This window comes from Microtus pennsylvanicus, chromosome 6 (assembly GCF_037038515.1).
Source record: "Microtus pennsylvanicus isolate mMicPen1 chromosome 6, mMicPen1.hap1, whole genome shotgun sequence".
In the NCBI taxonomy this organism is placed as follows: domain Eukaryota; kingdom Metazoa; phylum Chordata; class Mammalia; order Rodentia; family Cricetidae; genus Microtus; species Microtus pennsylvanicus.
In genome coordinates this window covers 26,092,911-26,115,143 of record NC_134584.1, presented here as the reverse complement: position 1 = coordinate 26,115,143, position 22,233 = coordinate 26,092,911, and the positions used below count along the sequence as shown (strand labels likewise).

Sequence of the window (22,233 nt, the reverse complement as noted above, 5' to 3'; positions counted from 1 at the left end):
TAATAGGAGGCAGTTTATTTAAGGAAAACCTCTATTCTAAAAAGTAATGAATGAGATGGCTCGGTGGGAAGGGGTGATCGCCTCACAAGCCTGATGACCCGAGTTCTAGCCCCAAAGCCCATCTGAGCTGGAGGGAGAGAATCAGCTCCACAGGGTTGTCCTCTGATCTCCACAGTTGTGCCACAGCGACAAACCTACACTGCCACGTGCGTAACCGTACTCACAAGATGTGGGAAATGACATAGCCATGTGCACATGCTATGGTAAGGGAAGTGCTTTTGGTGCTCTTGTTTTATCTGACACTTCAGAAAGTGAAGCAAGGGACTTTTAGGATATAAGGACCACAAGGGCACACTGTTGAGCTCAGGAGAGTCTCCTGGCGAGTGTCGGCATCTGCCTCCCGTCCTCCCACTTCAAGTCCAAACACATGGCAAATGCAGAAACCAAAGGGATCTGGAAAGCCCTAGAATCCAATCAAAAGCAGAAGGGAGACAGTCTTGACCACGGGCAGCCTAAGCTACCAGTGCTGTCCTGGTCCGAATGACATGAAAATCCAGCAGGTGAACCCTGTGATGTCCTGATGCAGAGCAGGATGCAGGGACTGCATCACGGGGTTGGAGCTGGAGGAAGAGGGCTACTAATAGGCCTGTGTATGGGCTTTCTGTGGACATGTGCCCGTCAGACAAACAATCCATGATTGAGGCAGGTAATGACAGCTTTGCCCACTCCTGGGAGTCAGGACACTGAACAGTTATTCAGCTCAGTTCTCTAATATAAGCCCTTCCTAAGAGACAGGATATGCTGTGTTCTGAGACATAGATAAAACTGGTTTCTAGTGGAGTTCTGAGGAAGAAGTAAAAGTGGTTGGTGAGAGTGGTCCTTCCATTAGGACCAAAATGCCCCATCCCAGGAGGCATTGGGTGCTTTCTTGCTTGAAGTGAATGCAGATATTCAGCAGGGATGGCCACCCTCTGGGACAGGCTGTATCCTGTGCTGACAGGGCAGGTTCTCCATTGCCACAAGTTCACAATTCTTCTAGCAACCTGTGAGGTGGCAGTTACACATCCCAGTTTATAAATACGTCATCTTGGGCTCAATGACAAAGTCAACAGAGGCTCATAAACAGTGAGAGACGAAACTGGGATCCTCACCCACTGTTGACAGATGTCCAAACTCTTATGCATCTAAACATGGTTTTTTTTTTTTACACCAGGATACCCTAAGCAGAAGATCTGCTCATGTTATTGCCTCTCTATGAATATGAAAGAAAACAGAGTCTGTGCAGACTAGTCATGACCTGTCCACCCCAGGAGCCTGAAACTTGAACAGCGATGGGGTATGGAGCCCTAATGCCAAGGACTCAGGTTCTGTCTTTGCTTCTATTCTCCATTCAGTGCTCCCGAAACTGCAGTGGAGGCTTCAAGATCCGTGAGATCCAGTGCATGGACAGCCTGGACCACCACCGGAGCCTGAGGCCCTTTCACTGCCAGTTCCTGGCCGGCCTTCCTCCTCCGCTGAGTATGAGCTGTAACCTGAAGCCTTGTGAAGAATGGCACGTGGAGCCCTGGAGCCAGGTAATGCACCCAAAGGGTGCCTTACACAGCGTATTATACGGCATCTGCAGCGTCCCCAAGTTTGTGTCCAATAGGTCATGAGTTGCCCTACTAACACAAGTCTGGAAGTTGCAGAGGACCACACTGGAATCATGCCAGAGATTCAGTTCCATTTAGTGATCTGACACAGTATGGGAGAAACAGCAGGTCAAACCCTCACAGGAGCTGAAAGAAATCCACTGGGAAATGATAGGTATGGTTTCAGCTGTGACAGTGCAGGGTTTTATAAGAACTCACTCTCACAATGGATATATTGGATAATTGGGGACCCTGCTGGGGATAGGAACACAATGAAATGATTCAAAACAGACTACTTTGATGAGCTGTTTATAAAAGCCTCGCACCCGAGTCTGAGCCTTCTTCAGTCAACCTGAGAGTGACGGTGAGGTCCTTCCCCCACCACATAGTTTTAGATTCCTATCTCAGTTAAATACCCAGATGATTGTTTGCATCAAGAAAAGAGACTGTGTGTGCCTCTTTAATGAGAGGATTGTCCCTGCTGGATTCTGGTGTCTAGACTATGGGGAAAAGGTTATTTTTTTCATTTCCCAGTAGATAAATAAATCAATAGCTAAGATAATACTTTTAAGTATACCCATGCACAGGACAAAGATGAGAAGCCAAGATTATAATGTCATGTGAGTGTGTCCATAGTGTATTTTATCTGTTACCTCACAGAGATATGGGCAGTACCCCTTATTCATTCCATTTTATAGATAAAGAACTTTTAACTAAGCAAGGCTGAAAAATATACTTGAGGTTACACAACTAGAAAATAAATGATAAAGTATTTATTCAAATGTAAGGCAGACTCTAGCTAGTGTCTGTGCCTACCTCTCTGTAAAACTTGGCTCAGTGAGAGATGAGTGAACTGGGGACAAAGACTGAAGCTTTAACTTTCTTTAGGAATACCTGCTATGTACGGAGAAAGAGAACAGGGAGCTTCACAGCCTGAAGACACAGACTTAGCCCAGAAAGTTGATTCCCCTGGGACTTCCTACTTCATGCTTGTCCACTAACTCAAGTTGACTCCTAGGTCTCAGAACCACTATGTGGTGTTTCCTGGGGTGGTGTGGGACATGGTCCTCTATTTTCCTTCCTTCCCTTCGTTACTCAACTCTAGAGTACATGGAGCACCTGCGGCTCCCATGCATGGAACTAGGCCTCCAAGTTCCTCCCTTATGCTAAGTATAGCCTGGACCTGTTCAGGTAAATGTTTCAAATGCTGGGGAAAAAATTTACAGGGAAGTTGAGATTTCCAAGTCAAGAGAAGTAGCATTTTCAGGCAATCAGAAATGAGTACTCGGAGGTCAGAAGTAGTAACACATGCCTTTAATGGGTAGTCAGAAGTCAGGAATGGTAGCGCATGCCTTTAAGCTCAGCACCTGGGAGGCAGAGGAAGGCAGATCTCTATGAATTGGAGGCCAGCCTGGTTTACATACTGAGCTAATGGAGCCACCAGCCTGCCAAGTCTATATAGCGAGACCTTGACGCAACACTTCTACAATGATAATCTACCAGTCAGGTCTTATCTATTATGTAAAAGATTGTCTTTGTATTTCCTCAGTGGCTGGGGATCCCCATTATCAACCTGTTCCCCAAAGACCTCCTACCACCAACCTTTCTAAATGTCTTCATTCTTAGAAAAGCATGAAGTTGGAAAATTTCTCTTTGAAGATACGACAGAGAAAAGAGATGTAACTCCCGGAGCAGTTTAGAGATTATACAACTTTAGATGCTTACACTCGCCGGTCGTCATTTAATGGCTTGCCATCGTGAGAATATTTGGGGCCCATTTGGGAAATGTCAGCCATTGCAAACTAACTAAAGGACTGGTGTGTTTTAGCTATAACAACATCTCTACATCCGTGCTAGTCAATTGTTAGCATGCTTCAAAATCCTCTGGTCAGGATGATGCCCACGGGGTCCAATTAGGGCTCTCGGGTGGGACACTCTGAATCTATATCTCCTCTAGGAGAGATGCTGATACTGCTAATCTGAGAGCCACCGAGTTACGGTAATATTTATCATCTTTTCCTTCTATATGGCCATGTGGCCCTGAATCCATCTGCATACATGCAGAGCCACAAGAACCCAAAGATTGAATTCTACTTTGCTCCTCACATATGGTTACAAACAGATTGAATAAATCCGGGGCAGGAATATAGGTTGATTCTCGAAGCTGGAATTTTCTGAAGACAACCTGTTAGGTCTTTGGGGGGGGGCTATGTGGCTAATTGTATATAATTTTCCTATTTTCTGTGATACCACCATACACATAGTGCCTCAAGAGATGTACTTGACATTGATAAGACAACCACGTTTGTTATTGTTGTTACTGTGTCATAGCTAGGCATCTTCAAGGTGGTTTTGCACTATCTTTTTTCAAAGATTATTAGTGAATTATTTCCTCTCGGAAGCATCATGCAACCAAGACAATGTATCATGTAAAATCATTCTGATAAGCAACAATCTGACATTTTTAGACATGTGTCCCTCCAGAAATCCATCTTGCTCTCTTGAATTTATCTTCTGAGTATTACTATCCAGGTATCACAGTCTTCACCAAGCCCATCAACTTTACTAAAAGAAGCTTCCATTCTAAAACTTTATATAGCGGGAAAGGAAGACTGTCCCATTTTTCTGTCACCCTTGCAGGGTGGCAGAGCTAATAATATATGTTTAAAATTTTCTGCAACTTGATATACCATGACTGACTGATATACATGGGAGGCCTGCCCTTTTCTAAAGAGAAAGGAGGAGGAGTGAATGGGGGTGGGGTTGAGGAGGGAGGGAGGAAGGAAAGGAAGGAGGGGGAGAGAAAGAGGGGAGGGGAAACTATGATTGAGCAGGGAAAATTAATAAATTTATAAAAATAAATATAAAAACTTTGTATTTGTGTGGATAGGTATTTTGTCTGCATGCATATCTCTATACCATGGGTTGCAGAGGCCAAAAGAGGACATTGTATTCCCTGGAACTTGAGGCACGGACAGTTTGAGCCACTGTGTGGGTGCTGGGAATCGAACCTGATTCCTCTGGAAGAAAAGTCAGTGCTCTTAACTGCTCTGCCGTCTCTCCAGTCCCATCATCACAAATTTGAAATTCTAAAATTTCCACTTTTGTTACCAAAAACTTGCACTAGATAACATCCAGTCTGTTCTGTGCCGGGGAGATAGCCTTGCATCTCTTCTGAAAGACCAGTCCTTTAAGGGGTATGTGAGGAGGCTCCAGGTTCTAATGCCGTTAGTAAGTTCTTTAGCATGCAGCCAAAATGACGCCAAAAAGTTTGCTCTTATCGTTGACTTTTCCACCGCCTCAGTTCTCTGCCTCTCTGTGTTATATGCCAGTGCTCTAGGTCCTGTAGAGGAGGTGTTCAGGAGAGAGAAGTGTCTTGCCCAGGAGACCTCTGTGACTGGACAAAAAGGCCTGCATCCACTAGGCCCTGCAACAGTCACCTTTGCTGCCAGTGGTCCACAGGGGACTGGGACCTGGTAAGAGTTGGTTATAGGTGCCTTGTTCTGCCTTGACTATACATTCAGTGTTTATTATTATTATTGTTATCACCACAAAGAAACTTTATAGCACATTTTAAGAAATTTCTAAATTTACAGATCCCTTTACATGAAAATTTGCTGATAAGATTGGAGATTGAGCTAGGCAGTGGTGGCACACACCTTTGATCCCAGCACTTGGGAGGCAGAGGCGGGCAGGGGATCTCTGGGAGTTCAAGGCCAGCCTGTTCTACAAGAGCTAGTTCCAGGACAGGCTTGAAAGCTACAGAGAAACCCTGTCTCAAAAAACAAACAAACAAAACAAAACAAACAAACAAAAAAGATTGGAGATTGTAGAACTGAATGAAAAGGGGGCACATTTAATATTTTTATGGAGATTTGAAATGTTTTTAGTTCTGTATTAATTCTTTGAGATTTTCATACAATGTATCACGATTATATTTGCTCTTGACACTTCCCCAGCTCCTCTCGGATTCAAACCCTCTTCCCTACTCCGCCATACCTCATCCTCTCTGTACTTTCCTGGGAGAGACTGTCTCAGAGCAGAATTCCTGGTCCTCTGGCCCTTACGATCTTACCACCTCCTCTCTACAGTGTTCCCTGAGCCTTAGGCATAGGATTATGCTATAATTGCATTAATTGGGGGCAGGCATGCTACCACCAGCTGAGCTCTGCATTTTGTTCAGTTGCAGCTTTCTGTAATGACCTCATTCTACTGCTTCTTTGTTGAGGGACGAGAGCTACACTGGTGTGTAGACATAAGGATAACTGTAGTGAGTCATAATATTGCTTAGGAAAGTGGCGACAGTGGGTTATCACCTAGAGCCCAGTGCCTTCCAGCCAATGCTTGATTATATTTACAGTGCCAAGCATAAATCCCCTCCTATCGATCGGGTCTTAAGTCCAACTGCACAGCTGTTGGTTACCCCCAGAATATCAGAATCCTTTCAGAATCTCTGCCATGCTGGTCATTGCTGTGGTCCATAAGATTTACATCCACATAGGACTCCTGACCACTTTTCTCTCTTGTCAGCTTGAAGAGCTCCTCTGAAATGGGGCTAGTCCTCAGCCAGGAGGCTTCCAGGTCAGGTCCAGACATTTTCTTCCAAGTCCTCTGTCCAAAATATGTGATGTCTTCAGCAATAGGATCCTACCTTCTTTTTCTGGAAGACATCCAGGGCAACAGCAATAATGTATATTGTTTGAGAGGATCCCTTGCACTCCCCTGACTTGTCTAGAACTGAGGTTTTTGTTAGACAGTATAGTTTTGAAGGGATCACTGTTACCCCAAGGGGCAGTTTCAATTATATATATATATGTGTGTGTATATGTGTGTGTGTGTTTATTTATTATGTAAACACAAAATACTATGATTGTCTATGTCACTTCCAAACATCTTTAATGTTATTTATCCCCGCCTCTTCCCCAACCCTCTGGGTTGCCCTCCCTCCCTGATCCCCAGGTAAATCTCTCCCAACCATTTTTCCCATTTTCCCCTTCATAGCAACTGTGCCTTATTTTTTTATTTATGCATCTGCATGAGTGTCTACATACAGGTGGGTGTACATGCCTGAGTGCAATGCCCTTGGAGGGTAGATATATGGAATACCCCAGAGCTGGAGTTACAGGGGGTTGTAAGCACCTGGTGTGGATGGTGGGCCCTGAACTTGAGTCTTTTGGAAGAGCAGAAAGTACCATAACCTCTGAATCACCTCTCTGACCATTCTACCTTAGATTCAACATTAATTTCTCTTGGATTTATGGATATTCACCATACTCACTGGTCTGTGACGTGTTTCCATGCGTTCCATGTTCATTGCTCATGCCTTAAGTACCACTTCCAGGTCTGATGAAAGTTGTCTCATAGCTGCTGTGAGTCCGTGTTCATTATCTGGAGTTTAGAAGAGACAAGAATATCAAATACTTTCTAAAGAGAAAAGATCAAATAGCAAATGTTCCAGAAGCACAGTCCCAAGGAGAGGTTATTTTGGGTCCCAAGTCCTTGGGTTCACTATCATTTTTTTTAGACATGAATACAGTCTCTTATGTCTTGAAGCTTTATGTTTAGTCTGACTTTGTAAGTTTGGACCTTTCTTCTGTCCCACAAAGCATTTGCCAGATGGCCAGCCTCTTTGATAGAGAAGTAAACAAAATAATTAAACTGTAGCTGACAGCAAGATTTATTAGCCTCCCAAAGTTTATTGGCTGCATAAATAACACTGTCTCATTAATGATAGGGAGGAATGAAGTTCCCTATCCCAGAGGAAAATTCTGCTGTTAGTGTGACTTGTCCTACCTGACTGAGTTCTATAGTAAATAGATTCATGATTAATGTGAGAAAGCTCAGCCTACTATGGATGATGCCACTCCTGGGCAGGCAGTCCTTGGTTGTGTAAGAAAGCAAACTGAGCAAGCTTCAGAGAAATCCAGTAAGCATCATTCCTCCATGGCTTCTGCTTCACTTTCTGCCTCCAGGTTCCTGCCCTGGCTTCCCTGGATGATGGATGTAACTGTAAGACAAACAAACCCTCCTATACACACACACACACACACACACACACACACACACACACACACACACACAAGATGGTTTTGGTCAGTGTTTATCATGGAAATAGGAAACCAAATGACTACACTTGGTCCCTATGAAACTATCTGATCATACAGATGAAGAAAAAGAAAGGAGGATTAAATTATCCAGGATGATAAATAGCCAGAAATCCCAATTCCCCAAAGCCCTAGTCCAGGACTCTTCCAGAATCTGGCTTAATTATTTTCAATCTTTCTTCTTTCTGACCTTTCTTACAGACTTTTATTGATCCTGCATGTTTTATCTGAGTAGTTATTTCATTCTTTCTTGCCAATACCTGTGGGATATTTGAGGTGAACTGACTGACTAAAATTATCTTTAGATTTAGTCACAGAAAACTCTCTCTAATTCAACCATGAGATCCCATGCTGATCGCTATTATGCTTCATGCTTTATATACAGTAAAATAAAATAGAGGTGTAGACATTAAGAAAAGTCCCATTTGTCACCTGTCACCTATCTAAGAGGTCTCAGCGAGAAATGAGCTTTTGTGAGCCGCCTTCAGAGCTGATTGGTGGTGTCTCCATCTGGAAATTGTCTTATCTAGTGTTCTGGGCCTCCAATGATACCTCAAGTGGCAAATAGACTCTTCTCAGCGTAATGACTTTTCTCTTCAGCCACCTTTTGAGCCACTTAGACAGTGAATATTCATTGGAAATCATACTGATTGCTGTAAAGCGTGGAGAATGGGGAACTTGATTCTGTTCAGGGAAGTTTTGTTCGTATAAAAAAGATAAGTCTAAAAAATAACAAATCGTAGTGTAAAATAAAAAACTGTAAGTGTGTATGTACATCACAGAAGCCACAGCACAAATGTCCCTCGATGAATGAATGTAAAAGCAATGTGGGATGGACATAAATGGGGCATTGTGTCAACTTAGAAAGGAAATCTACACACTGTGGCACAGATGAACTAGAATTAATTATGCTAATTGAAATAAGTTGGTCATAAACAGGCAACTGTCTTATTCTACTCAGTGAGATTCCTACAGTGATCAAAGGAGATTAAAAAGATAGAAAGGTGTTCTTCAGGAGCTGGGGTAGAGATGAAAGATGATAAGTTGTTTTAAAATGCAGTTTCAGTTTGATAAGATGAAAAAGCTCACTAGATGCTTGGTGTACACCGAGAATGTTCTCAAGGCTGCTGCACTGTGTACCTAACAAGACTTAAAGTGGAGCGTGGTGCAGTGGCATGCACCTGGAACACCAGCACTGGGAAGCCGGATGACCACGAATTGAAGGCCAGCTGAGCGATGCAACAAGACGCTATCTCAAAAACAAAACAGAAAAGGGTGTGTGTGTGTGTGCAAGCTTAAAATAGAATATTTTATGGATCCTCTTTATATTTTACCACAAATAAAATAAGAAAATAGTCATAATTTATTACATTCTTAGGAATTGCCTCAAGGAAGTTGCTTCCATAAACCGGAGATTCAGCCACTGCTGCGGGAGCCCAATCCTGCCATTGCAGTGGTTTCTATGTCAATGGGGCTGGAGAGCAATCATGGTCCAGCAAGACTGAGATTCAAAGCCCTGTAGACCCATGTCTGCCCTATACGCACTGCAGTCTTTATTCAGCCCAATGTCCATTGTCCATTGTTTCTCTCCGGCTCCCCCTTTTCACACACTACTCTCATCTTCCTAATAGCGTCACCCCTTCTTCCCGTGCTTGACCTCTAGCCCCAAATCAGTACTTGACCCGAGAAACTGGAAAACACCATGTCCTAAACAGTGAGATTTCCTTCTATTTCCTTCCAGTTCAGCCTTTCTCCTTTTGTTTCACATCACATATTGATAATATCAAGATGAATGTCTGTCATATATCAATGTCAAAATGAGCGTTGGTGTTGAGAGTTTTAGTCAGAGTCAAGACTGTACCCTACAAACCGTCGTTCATTCTCCTTCCTCCTCAAAGTTGTGCTCCATCCCACTCACGGTTTCTAACTTCCGGTTTCTTATGCTCCTGCTTCTTGGCAGGAAGTGTGGCCACCAACGACACTCACTCTTGCACCATTCACACTAAAATTGAATTTCTTTCCATGTCTGTTACAAATTGCCGAGGAAGTGACCAGCTGACCCACATTGACTCAAGTATTTTTTCCTGGGTGAGTCAAATATGGTAGAGTTGGCATGGTCCCATGGTACTAGCATGGGTAGCTGGACCCAATATTGTAGCTGTGTGATAGGACCAGCAGGGCATTCTCAGATGTGGGAAAGAGGAACTCATTCTACAGAGAACCCACTAGCACCCTGAGTTAAAGTCATTTCAACAGCCTCTAGTACTGGGCTCTTCCCAAACTCACAGCTTGGATTGATTTGGATTTCAACTATGGTGGCGCAGTGTTTATTACAACTTGATCTCACAGTGGGCCTAGCTCCAAAGGGCTCTTGGTAATTTAGACATTATCTCAGTTGATTGTGGTGTGGTTAGAGATGCTCCCTTGGTAGTGTTTGGAAGGAACTGTGACTCTTTCTGTGTCTCTTTCAGTGTACCACTTCCTGTGGCAGTGGCTCTCAGAAGAGGACTGTTCGCTGTATCCCCTCAAAAAACAGTACAACTGAAGATCACCAGTGCCTCTGTGACCATGAACTCAGACCCCCAGAATTCCAAAAATGCAACCAGCAAGCCTGCAAGATGAGCGCTGGTAGGTGACTGGTTGCTCAGGTGGGGCAGGGCTGCGGAGGTGGAGTTCCTGCCTAGCCTCTTCAGCAGAGGAGCCAGAAAACTTTCCACAAGCCGAATCATGAAGGATGACTTACTCTTATTGAGAAAAGAGACCAATTTTGCTTTCTAGTTTGTGTATTTAAAGGACAGAGCAGGGATGGTCGGGCCTTATCTAGAACTTTCAAGGTCACAAGGGGTCAGAGCTACCCTGACAACATACTTCCCCCAAAAGCTGCACCTACAGGCACGTTCCTTCTAGCTATCAGGTTGCCCCCAAATTGCCCTTGAATTAAATTTTATCCTTGATGAACCCTTCAGAGGCCTGCTGTTTATCTAGTTTTGGGTGTGGGAACCTGCCCAATTGTGTGGACAAACAAACAGGGATCACATCATTAATGAAAATTGACTCGTTCCTAGCAGCTATTAAGGTCAATCACCCCTCAGCCGGTGGTGGGATTTCATGCCCATTTCCTTTTTCTAGTCTGGGTTTTTTGCTCTGGCTGGAGCTTGCTCAGATCTTGTGATGCTCTTACAATGCTGTGAGCTCAAATGTGCCATGGCCCTGCTGCTTCTAGAAAGCACTGTTTCCTTCATGTTTTCCACCCCGTCTGGCTCCTAAAAACTCCCTTCCCTTCCTCAGACATCCCTGAGCCTTGTGGGGAGGGCTGTGAGATGTAGGGCCTGTTTAGGGCTGAGCACTTCACAGCCTCTCATTCGCCGTGCGATGACCAGGGAAGGGTCTCTGTTAACTGCCGCTGTTGATTCGTTTCTTATTGTTTTCATCTCCCACAGATTTAACATGCACAAAGGACAGGCTTTCCACCAGCTTCTGCCAGACGCTGAAATCCATGGGGAAATGCTCTGTGCCCTCAGTGAGAGCCCAGTGCTGCCTCTCCTGTCCGCAGACACAGAGCGTCCACACGCAGAGGCAGAGAAAACAGCAGTTGCTCCAAACTCATGGCCCCCTCTAGAATGAAGCCACCATCATCAACCTTCCCAGCCCGCTGCCCAAGAACATGGTCCAGAAGGTCACTTCATTAATATATCACTTTACACATTCTAGGTTCAACTTTGGGTCATAACAAAATGCAGCATGCTTGTCTAGCCACAAAATATTCTTCACAGAAAGCTTGGTGCTAGCTGCTCTCTGATAGGAAGACAAGGTATTTGAGAGAATTCTGCAGCAACTGAGATGAGTTCCTGGGAAAGTACCAAATTCGGCAAGTCTGTGAAAAAGATGTCTTCTCCCCTTTAAAGATAAAAGTAGAGAACAGGTTTTTCCCAAACTACCTCAATAGTATCAAGAAGCAGAGCCACACTTACCCAGGGAAGAGATAATCCTTTTAATTTGTCTTCATGTATATATCCTCCTTGGCTGCCTTGGGTAGCCACCAGGGCAATTTTTAGGGACATTCACTCAATAGTTACTAAGGACAGGAAGACGTGCCAGCTGGCCCTCAGTCTTCCCCCCATCCCAGCAGGACTTCACAACTGGAAGTCTCAAATCTTGGGAGAGACCGTGGAGATTTGAGATTGAGAAGATGCAGTGATTCAGAAGTCACCTCTGACTTCAGCTCAGTTTCTATTGAAAGTCCTACAACTGCAAATGAACACAGATCAACTTCTTGCTAGCATAAGAAAGAAAATGCAACCTTTTTTTTTTCTCTGAATTTTCTTGGCTTCCACAGAACAGATGACTGCCATTCTCTCTCCTGTCCTTCTTCTTTCTGTCTGGGTCATGACCTCAGGTCCTACCATCCTCCCAGTGCAAAGGGATCATGCACAAAAACTCCTAAAACTAGAGTGATGGCTGTCAATCAACCTATCTCTCCAGAGAGGAAAAGTGAGGTTACAGGTTAAACCACTTCAAAGATTCAGATAAATTATACTAAGTGTAGGAATTTAGTAGAAATTTATAGTTTAGGTAGAAGGATCTAAAAAGTAAGAGAGATGATTTATTTAGTGTACCCATTAGCGATTTTTAAAACTCTCTTGCCTCTAGAGAGAGCTGGGGTAGAATTCATATTTAGCATGTGCAAGTATGTAGGTTTGATCTCTAGCAACACACATGCATGTTTATATGCATACACACAGAAACAAAGGCTAAGCTACCTTGTGGTGACCAGACAAGTCAAGAGGGTCCGGAACACTGAAAGAGAAGTTAAAGCGCTTATTCCAGACACTGCCTTCTACTGAAGGCAGGGTAGGCCATGATTAGAACTCAGAGCGAATTTCCAGGTGTGCCAATGGACTGAAGCTAGACAGATGGGTGTGTCCAGACAGATAAGCCCCAGAGAAAGAGCTCGGGTTTGAAGCGATGTATGCCTATGTGTGATGGATCACATAGTGGCAGGCTTATGCACCAATATGTATCATCTTCATTCTGGAGTACAGCCTCCCACATCTCCCTGGAGCCAGCTACTCACTCAGCAGAGTGGTGCTATTGAACCTGGTGCTAATACCTAGATGGTGGCGGAGGTAACAGAGACATTAGCTCGTAGTCATATGAATAAGTATATATGAACTTCCAGATAGACATCTTCTGCTTTGTGTGAGATGGTGCTGCAGGCTAAAGCCAATTTTACTTACTCTGAGACCATGAACATAACATTATATATTATGTGTTTTTAAACTCTTTTTTTTTTTGGCTTTTTGAGAAAGGGTTTCTCTGGGTAGCCCTGGCTGTCCTAGAACTCACTCTGTAGACATGCTGACCTCCAACCCACAAAGCTCTGCCTGTCGCTGCCTCCTGAATACTAGGATTAAAGGCACGCACTGCTACCACCCAGCACTTTCAAACTCCTTTCCAAGTCACTGGTATGTATTATTCTAGTCAGTTCCTGTGGAAAACAAAACACTGGGCTTTGGATAAGATTCAAAGGAATACCAGAAATAGGAGAAAGTACATATTTGCCAGGGAAATTATGTGTAGGTAAGCATACTTTCTTATACTCTGTAAATATAAACATTGCTGGTCAATGACACGCTCTGATGAAATGGAAATTTCAGAGACATACTTGCATTATTTTATCAGTGGCATGAATGGAGAAGCAGAGGAGAACCTGACTTTTTCTAATGAGAAAATTTGCAAAGACTAGTAGTCTAGGCTTTCGGATGGGATAATTTAGTAAACCATATGAATTTAGCTTAACCTGGTACTGTTCTAGCACAGGGTAAAGTACAATCCGTCAGAGTCCTGGGTGTGACCAGGCTTACAGAACTCAGGAACAAACCTGGATTCCTACTGACCTCAGCAAGTTAAACTAGGCCAGATTGCTCAATACAAAAAATAAACCATGTCATTTGTTGCCCATGTGGTAGAGAACATCAAAAGCCCGTGGAGAGGGTCTGGCCAGGTGCTCTGTTCCAGATCTTTCTCCAGTTTCTCAAATACAATCCTGGCTATCCCTTTCTTCTAGCAGAGTGGGGCTCCTATGGTGTGTGTCATTTGTGCGTGCTGTTCAGTTGTCACCTGCTCAACCATGGGCTATCGGTGTTCCCACAGAACCTTGATGCTTGAGATGCTAGAAGAACCTTGGTTGTTAGGATGACTCTGACAGCAAGAACTGGTAGTGTCTTCACAGGGTCAAATATGAAGCCTTGGTTTATTTCATCCATGTCCTTCTTCAGTAACCTCTTGAAGGTGTGAGCAAGAAGTTGAACAAGAGACACTGGATACACGCTTACCATGAGCCAGAGAGGTCCACCTCAGGACCTTGTGCTTAAATACATCACTTCGGGTTTACATTGCTTTTCAGAGTGGTAGACTTAGTTCTTCTCCAAAAAGTTATAGTCTATTTAATTCTTGCACATCAAAACAGTATTGTGTCATAAGAGTACAATATTTCCTGGAAACGTCATCGTGACTACTTTGTTCAAGTCATGAATCATGTCCCATAACAAAGGATTGCTTTCTTGTGTAGGAATAACTGTTCAGTCATACGTTTTCTAAAGCAAGAGCACACACACACACACCTTCTCCTGTTCTCCTGAGACAACTATGTCTCCACTGGCATTCCAATGCAATGTTTTCAGGGAATCTGTTTTGAACAACCTCCATCAAGAATCTGAAACACAATTTGAGGCTTATAGTATTTCAGACCCTAACTTTCCACCTAGCTAGCTGAAGTTCTCTGAAAGCTACGTGTTGCAAGCCTAGAGAGTACAAGTCTTGGCTTTCTCCTTTCTCACTTCAAGATGAAGCTCTGGGACAGGCTATCTGGTGCTCAATCCACAGTGATCCGCTTTCCCAGGGAAAGGCCACATGTCATGAGATTCCTGGTGCTATAACCTATCCAATATATTTGATATACTCTTGTTGCTAAGTAAAATATGTTTTTTAATTCAAGTATTTTTATTTTAAGTTGTGTCAGTAAAAGTAATGTGGTAGGGGAAATGTCTTTCTACCTATTATTGCCCTCCCAAACGGTGGTATGACATACATGACTAATTCATTGTCTTCTCTGTTCCTATGCTCCCCCACTCCTTATGTACCGGATGAGTACCTCGGTATTAAAATCAGATTGTAATTATAGCTTGTCTTTGTGTGGCATCAATAAATGGTCAAACTCATTGAGGTTCCCTTGTGATTCATTGACTCCTACTGTGAGGCTTTCACCACCCACTGCGGTGTTACCATGGAGTTTTGCAATGGAAGAAATTGCTATCAATTTTTTCCTCCTACATTCGTCCCAGACTTCTTCCTTCCCCACCCCTAGACAAGTACATTACCCAATGAATCATACCCTAGGTGAGTCGAACCTAACTCATGAATGTGCAGCGTCTTAGTTAGGGCTTCTCTTGCTGTGAAGAGACACCATGATCTGGCAACTCTTATAAAAGAAAGCATTTAATTGGGGATGGGTTACAGTCCAGAGGTTTAGTCCATTATCATCAGGGTGGGAAGCTCGGGGACATGCAGGCAGAAATGGTCTTGGGGAGGTCACTGAGAGATCTACATCTGGAGCAACAGGCAGAAGGAGAGAGAGAGAGAGAGAGAGAGAGAGAGAGAGAGAGAGAGAGAGAGAGAGAGACTGACTTGGCCTAGCATGAGCATTCCCGGGGACACACTTTCTCCAACAAAGTCACACCTACTCCAAAAAGGTCATAGCACCTAATACTGCCACTCTATGGGGCTATGGGAGCTATTTTCATTCATACAACCACATACAACAACTAAAAAAAAAAAAGGATCATCTGAAGTGATGCCTCAAATACCTCACAATCCTGAATCTGGCGGAGTCAGACCCTCAGCTTACATTATGACTTCCTCTCTTGATATCCTAAGTGGCAGAATGCTTAAAAGAAAGAAAGTCACATTTAGCAGAGTGTGCACAAGCAAGCCAATCCTTTCTCAAAGACAGTGCAGAGCCAAGTTCAGGCAGCAAAGGAGTTGCCATGGAGAAGGAGTCCACTAATCATATAAGCATTGATTGTTTTCAAAAGCATTGAAAGGGAGCCAGCTGGACTGGGTAGGTGACCCCTAGAATTTTTGAGGATGATAGGAAATATGAGTTTGGTCAGTGCCAAATCACAGGGACACCTCCCTGTTTGTACCTTTAAAACTATTCTATGACCACCAGATAACTCTTTCTTACCCTTCAAAATTCTGGTCGAATGTCTCTGACCTAAGGAAGCCCACCCTGGTCCTGTTAGGAAGAGTAACGCCTGCTTCCACTCTGGCTGTGTCCTGCACAGTTTACACATTTTGCACTCTTAAAATCTCAGGAGAGATTGTTTTCCTCAGGAGACACATGGAATCGTCTGGAATGTCCTGGGTTTTGACAAGTGGGAATAGAGGAATCCTGGTCACTGCCATCCAATCAGTGGAGGCCAGAGCTGCTGCTGGGCACTCCACAGTATGGCTACCTCCCTTTTTGTTTGGTTCAAAATATCATTTGTTTTGAGGTTGGAAAAGACCTGTGCTAAAGCAATTATCACCTTGGGATGGTAACCGGGCATGGAGTTAAATAAAAATGAGCTTACTGTAAGGTTTAGAACCCTGGGAAAGGATTGTTAAAATAGATCAAAAGACCTCAAAAGAAACTGCATATGGATTTAAAGCACATTGGGCTGATGGAAAGCATATGGGAAGTGCAAATTAGAATCAGGGGTTTATATGAAAAAAAAGGACATAAAATTGAGAAGGTCCAGAAGTATGAAGTGGAGCTAAGGGGGAGGAGTTGGGCATAACTATAACCAAAATACACTGTGAGTATGTTTTGTTTTAAATTCTAAAAAAAAATATAGTAAAACCACTATGTTTTAAAAAGAAAAATACATCTTGACATTGGAAGGTAACTGTGATCATAAGCTAACCCCGGATTCCATGGGCTAGCCTAGGAACTGCGGTATCTCAATTTTAAACTCAGAGCAATAAGCTAAAAGCAAAATCGTGGAACAATGATATGCTAAAGGGTTTGAATTAATCATCTTCTTCCAACTGAGGTCTCTAATCAACAGAAAGTACACATAATTAGTCAGATCAAAATACCAGCTTTCCTAATAGGGACATTGGCTTGAAGAGTATGTGTGGGCTGCTGAGGCAAAAGGTTTCCTACCTTCCACATCTCCACCCTCCATACCAAGCAGCAGGGTAGCTGAAGCAAAAGTTTCCCTGTAGTGGGGCACTGAGTTGGGAAAGAGGAGTGGGGGGAAGGGAAAAATGGAGGACATGGCCTATTAACCTCAGCCAGCAGACATAGTTCTTATGTCCTTGCCTAGTCACCTGACTGACACACAGTAATACTTTATAAGAATATAGGACTTCATTAAGTAAGATAAGATGTAGATTATAGGTCAAACAAAACCAGAGAGCTAAGGTACTGGAGAAAGAGGTTTAAACAGGGAGTGTTGTGGGTGTACAGGAGAAATGGGGGGAATGGGTGGGGCTAATTTAAAGGAAGAGTATATAGAAGCAATATGGAAGGCTACTACATCACAACTCAATTAAGAAGCATATAGTAGACTCTAGTCAAGAGTAGCTACAGGGATAGTAGAATACGTATTATATGAAAGAAGAGTGTATTGAACAGGGTCAGGGTAGAGAAGGGAGTAGCGGGTAGGCTAACTAAAACCAAGCATGTATAGAAAAGCCTTGTTGAAATTTTCCAGCTAGTAATCTAATTCCAAAATAAACAAACATTCAAACAGAATTACCCTGCATAGATGGAGAAGCCCTCTCCCAGAAGATGAGGCTTATTAAATGAAAATCTCGGTGCTAAGATCAGAATACCTCACTACAAGCTGTTAGTCAGGGTGTCTCCAGAGGTCTCCAAAACAACACAGGCTATTGCCATTACCCAGGTTTTCCACCATAACTAGATGGTAAGTCCTTGTTGCTGAATACACCCCATACTTTGACTACAGGATGCAGAGAAATCAATCTCTAATTGACTCCTCTCTGTTGGCTGGCTTGCATAGGATAGTAAGGTTCTCTCCAGGCTGTTGGATTCATTGCTTTAGTGCTGTGATGTGGCACAGCGACCAAGCTTACGGTTCCAGAGGCCACAGTCGTGGCGGCAGCATGGCAGCGGACACCAGGCATAATGGCAGAAACGGGCAGCTGAGAGTTCACATCCTAAATGTCAATCACAAAACAGAGAGGGCAAACCGGAAGTAGACACGATATTTTTATCTCAAAGCCCACCCCCACCCCGTGTCATACTTCCTCCAACAAGTTGGCAATACCCAAGTCTCCCCAAACAGCGCTACCTGCTGGGGACTAAGTGTTCAAATGCCCAAGACTGTAAAGGAACATTTTCTATTCAAACCACCAAACCAATCTAAATTTCCGTGTTATCTGGCGGAGGCGCTCTCCAGGTCTCACACGTCTTACTGAAGAGCTGCTGGCATATGATAGCTACAGGGGAGGGAGAACCATTCTTGAGAGTGTTCCAACTGGTGTGTTTCCTATGTTCTAGTGCATGACCTCACAGCTCATGGCACATATGGGCAGCACTAAATGGAACTTCACGGATTTCTTTTTTAATTTTATTTTTAGGAAAAAAAAAAAGACAGGAAGTTAGGAGGGGGACATGTTGGAGAGAAGTCTAGGGAGACTTGGGAGAAAAGAGTGGGGGGATTGTATGATCTTATTACATTGTAAACATATATGAAAATTTCAAAAGTAAAGAAATGTTATAATAAAACATATTAATTAAATAGTGAATTCCAAGCTAAGGAGCAAGAACAGGTGACCTTGTTTTAACCTATGAGAGATAGTATTTTGGAAGCTAAAGTTTATGAGTCACTCGGACCCAAGACATAGAGCTAAAACTCTCATAGCTAGCACAATTTATTGCAAGTTCCAGAAACAGGCACACAAATTTCAGAAGCCAGTATTATTTAGGAACAAAATGATCCTGGAGGTGCCCACTCACATGGGATCCGTCAGATGAGCCCGAGGAGCCCTGTGTTCTCTCAGCTAATGTCTGATACTAATAATTTCCCTGAGTTCTCTCCGGTGCTTGAAGGAGACATTGAGTGCTAGGGAAGGAAATGGCCTATTTTGTCTGAACTAGCAGCAGAGAAATGAGCAGTGGTCTCAGCTCTACCCCCAGAAAACTATGGACTTTGGGCAATTCTATAGCAGGGATTTGCTCTTTTGTTTTTAATGCCACAGCAGGCCAGTGGAGGATGCCTAGTGACCTTGAGAAATGCAGGTAGGATGACTCTGCTCGCATACAAGGGATGTGGAAAGCAAGGAGAAAAGAGAACAGAAAGCAGTTCTGATTCATTAACGGGATTCAATGTTGAGAGAAACGGTTTTAAGCCATTGGAGTTTGGAGCATGCATTTTAAAATACAAAACTTTACAGCATTTCCTCAATCATGGAGACTATCCACATCAAAACCGTGTCTCCTCTGCCTTAGGCTTCTTGGGTGGAAATTATTAAGGCTGAATTCAGGGCTCTCTGAGGTCTGGTCTGCTGACATTCTGTGGCATGACTTCTTAGAGTCTAGCCAGTGGGAGAAGCCCACTACTGACTGCCGCTAACCCTTCTCTACTGTATAGTTTCCTACCACAACCCCCTCAGGAAGCTGTTAGCTAATTGAGTTTTCCCCTGTATAGTTGATACAGCTTTGATGGCTCATGATTTTCCTGCTTGAAGACCCCTGATCTCACTACCCAGCACCATCTTAGGGCTAAGCCATACGCAGAGTTTCAAGCATAAAAGAAGGAATCTTCCCGTTTGAACCCATGTCACTGAATATTATTCAGGCTAGGGCTCCAGAGACATAATATCTCAGCTACTTAACAGGCTGATTTGTGCTCAGAAAACCTATGTGGCAAGTACTACACATTACAAACTACCCCCCAACATAATGTAGGAACTACTACTTTATATGGATGTATATTCAGTCAGGCAGGACTTGAGAGCACAGAGTGGCAGCTTATTTCTCTTCCATGATATTGAAAATGGTAAAGAGTCTTGATGAAGATCACTCCAGCAAAGTTAGGGATGTTGGCACACATCTGCTGTGCCAGCTCTAAGGAGCCTAAGGCAGGAAGATTCCCAAGGGTTCCAATCAAACCAGTGTGAAAAGACCAAACAAGTAACTTCATTCAAACCTCCACACTGCTCGTTATAATCAAACTCCAGAGTGGTTTCTAGAAGCCAAAGACTGTATAGTGACACACCCCTTTGCGCCCAAATTACTGTTTGGTAAAGTTCAAGGTTGCTAGAGAATTTATTACTTATTCTAAAGAACAGTTAGCATAGGCTTGTGACCCTTTTCTTATAGCATTTACTAAAAACTTACAACTATAAATTCTTCCATTTTGTCTTTGGAAAGAATATCTCTTACAGCCCAGGAGTCCCAGGGGCCTAAAAATCATTCCTTTTAAATGTAATCACCTAGAGGGATAGGGCTCAAGTCCTTCAGTTCCTGGAAGAGAGCACAATTCATAATTTGATAAATGCCAGCCAGCAAGTACACACAGCAGTTCATAGGGACCATTCCTCCACCTGCTCCTTATAATTTTTATTGCTTTCTTAATTCTTCCAAGTCCTCACATATCCCCCCTCCCTATTACCTCACTTTCCCTCCTTAAAACATCCAGTAAATCCTACACAAAGCACAGCTGAATGCAGATTACAATGGGGTCTCTCGCCTTTTGCAACAGCCTTGAAAATCCATTTCTACATTCTTTGGGACCAACTTTGCTTGTCTTTAATAATGTCTGACTTTTTTTTTTTGGTAAGCTCCAGTGGTCTGAGCTCCTGCTAGCTGGAATCCTCTGCAGGTCCTCTGATACACTGGTACCTGAGCTGGGACCAGCAAGAGAAACACCCACGGCTTCTACATGGGGCCTCTTCCGGTTTAGCGTCATGTAGAACTTCAGCAAATTACCTAGTGACACATGGCACCCACCATAGTCCTAGTCTTGGCTGCAAACTTGAACCTGACTATCATGAGTCGCCTGCAACCAGGTGGCTACCTTGAAGAGATAACCTGCTCCCCTGGCATTTCTCATTTCAAATCAACGTCAAGTCTCAAGAGGAAAAGAAACCCCTGTGAAAAAGAATTAGAGTGGTGAACAATGGCAGCACTGATACCTAATGAGCAGGAACACCCCTCTCCAGCTTGGTGAGGATAGCTAAGAATCAAAGAAATAGATGGAGCCGTGGGGCTCCATAGAGAGGCTGCATAGCACGGCAGCTTGTCCTCTGCTGATTGTCTTCATCTGTTTTAGATTACAGACAATAGGTGAACTAATGAATCGGGAGATTAAATTAGCTTCCCTTAACCCATGTGGATTGGGAAACAGATGTGTTACACAGCCCCAGAAATCAGCTCTTTTATTGCAATGTTTTGAGAACCACTGAGGAACATAACCTGTGCTTGCGTGTGTCTGGTGGTTGCTTCAATGGGCACTGAGCCTCAGAAAAGAAGACTGGTTAAAATAAGATGACAAACATATTAATACATCTCTCTGCAATGTGTGTGTGTGTGTGTGTGTTTTAATAGTACTGAGAATCAAACATAGGATCTTTTTCTAAGCACATATTCCAATTCTATGTCTAAATCCTATACTACAACCATTGCCTCCTCTCCTACTTCAGGGAGACCTAACTCTGGAATAAAGAAGGGTTACCTTTAAACTAAATCCTCAGATTCCTGAGAGGGGAGAAATCTGAAATGAACCTGTTATAACTGTATGCCTCCCTCGTGAGGATTTTACTTCTTTAGACAAATATCAAATTAAAACCCAGCTATTAATTCATGCAATGCAGTCTTATGCTTATATTTATGTATTTTCATGGCACAACTCCAAGGTCCACCTTCACCAAAAGATCATTTGGTAGGTTATTCCTTGGGCAGCTGATGTATTAAAAATAGGCGGAGTTATTAATGCAGTCAAGTACACTGAGATGGAACACAAAGGAGGGAGAGACAACGTTCATAATGGGCTAGGGCAGACAAGAGGAAAAGGTAAAAGAGAGAATGCAGAGGTCGTCCTTAGCAACGAGAGCAATCCATCTGTGATTGAGGATGCGGTTGTAGGCATGGTAGTAGGGGTTCATCCTTAGCAACGAGAGAGTAACCCTTCTGTGATGGAGGATGCAGTTATAGGAATGGTAGTAGGGGTTCGCACTTAGCAACGAGAGAGTAACCCTTCTGTGATGGAGGATACAGTTATAGGAATGGTAGTAGGGGTTCGCACTTAGCAACGAGAGAGTAACCCTTCTGTGATGGAGGATACAGTTATAGGAATGGTAGTAGGGGTTCGTACTTAGCAACGAGAGAGCAGCCCATCTGTGATGGAGGATACGGTTATAGGAATGGTAGTAGGGCTATGTGTTAAGACTGAGATTGGGGGACAAAGTACCAGAGACACGAAAGA

General features: G+C 43.4%; 1 protein-coding gene across 2 annotated transcripts in view; it reads left to right on the top strand.

The window, feature by feature from the left end:
- Adamts12 (ADAM metallopeptidase with thrombospondin type 1 motif 12) overlaps positions 1 to 14,939 on the top strand; it is a 231,404-nt gene extending 216,465 nt beyond the window's left edge. Inside the window, exons 21-24 of one of the 2 annotated variants that reach the window (XM_075975877.1) lie at positions 1,395 to 1,574; positions 4,964 to 5,107; positions 10,207 to 10,363; positions 11,176 to 14,939. In XM_075975877.1, the coding sequence (XP_075831992.1) occupies positions 1,395 to 1,574; positions 4,964 to 5,107; positions 10,207 to 10,363; positions 11,176 to 11,354 (660 nt within the window). In that variant the 3' untranslated portion in view covers positions 11,355 to 14,939. The remainder of the gene's footprint in view (positions 1 to 1,394; positions 1,575 to 4,963; positions 5,108 to 10,206; positions 10,364 to 11,175) is intronic. The other variant, XM_075975878.1, reaches the window with a different exon arrangement.
- The last annotated feature ends 7,294 nt before the right edge of the window (positions 14,940 to 22,233 follow it).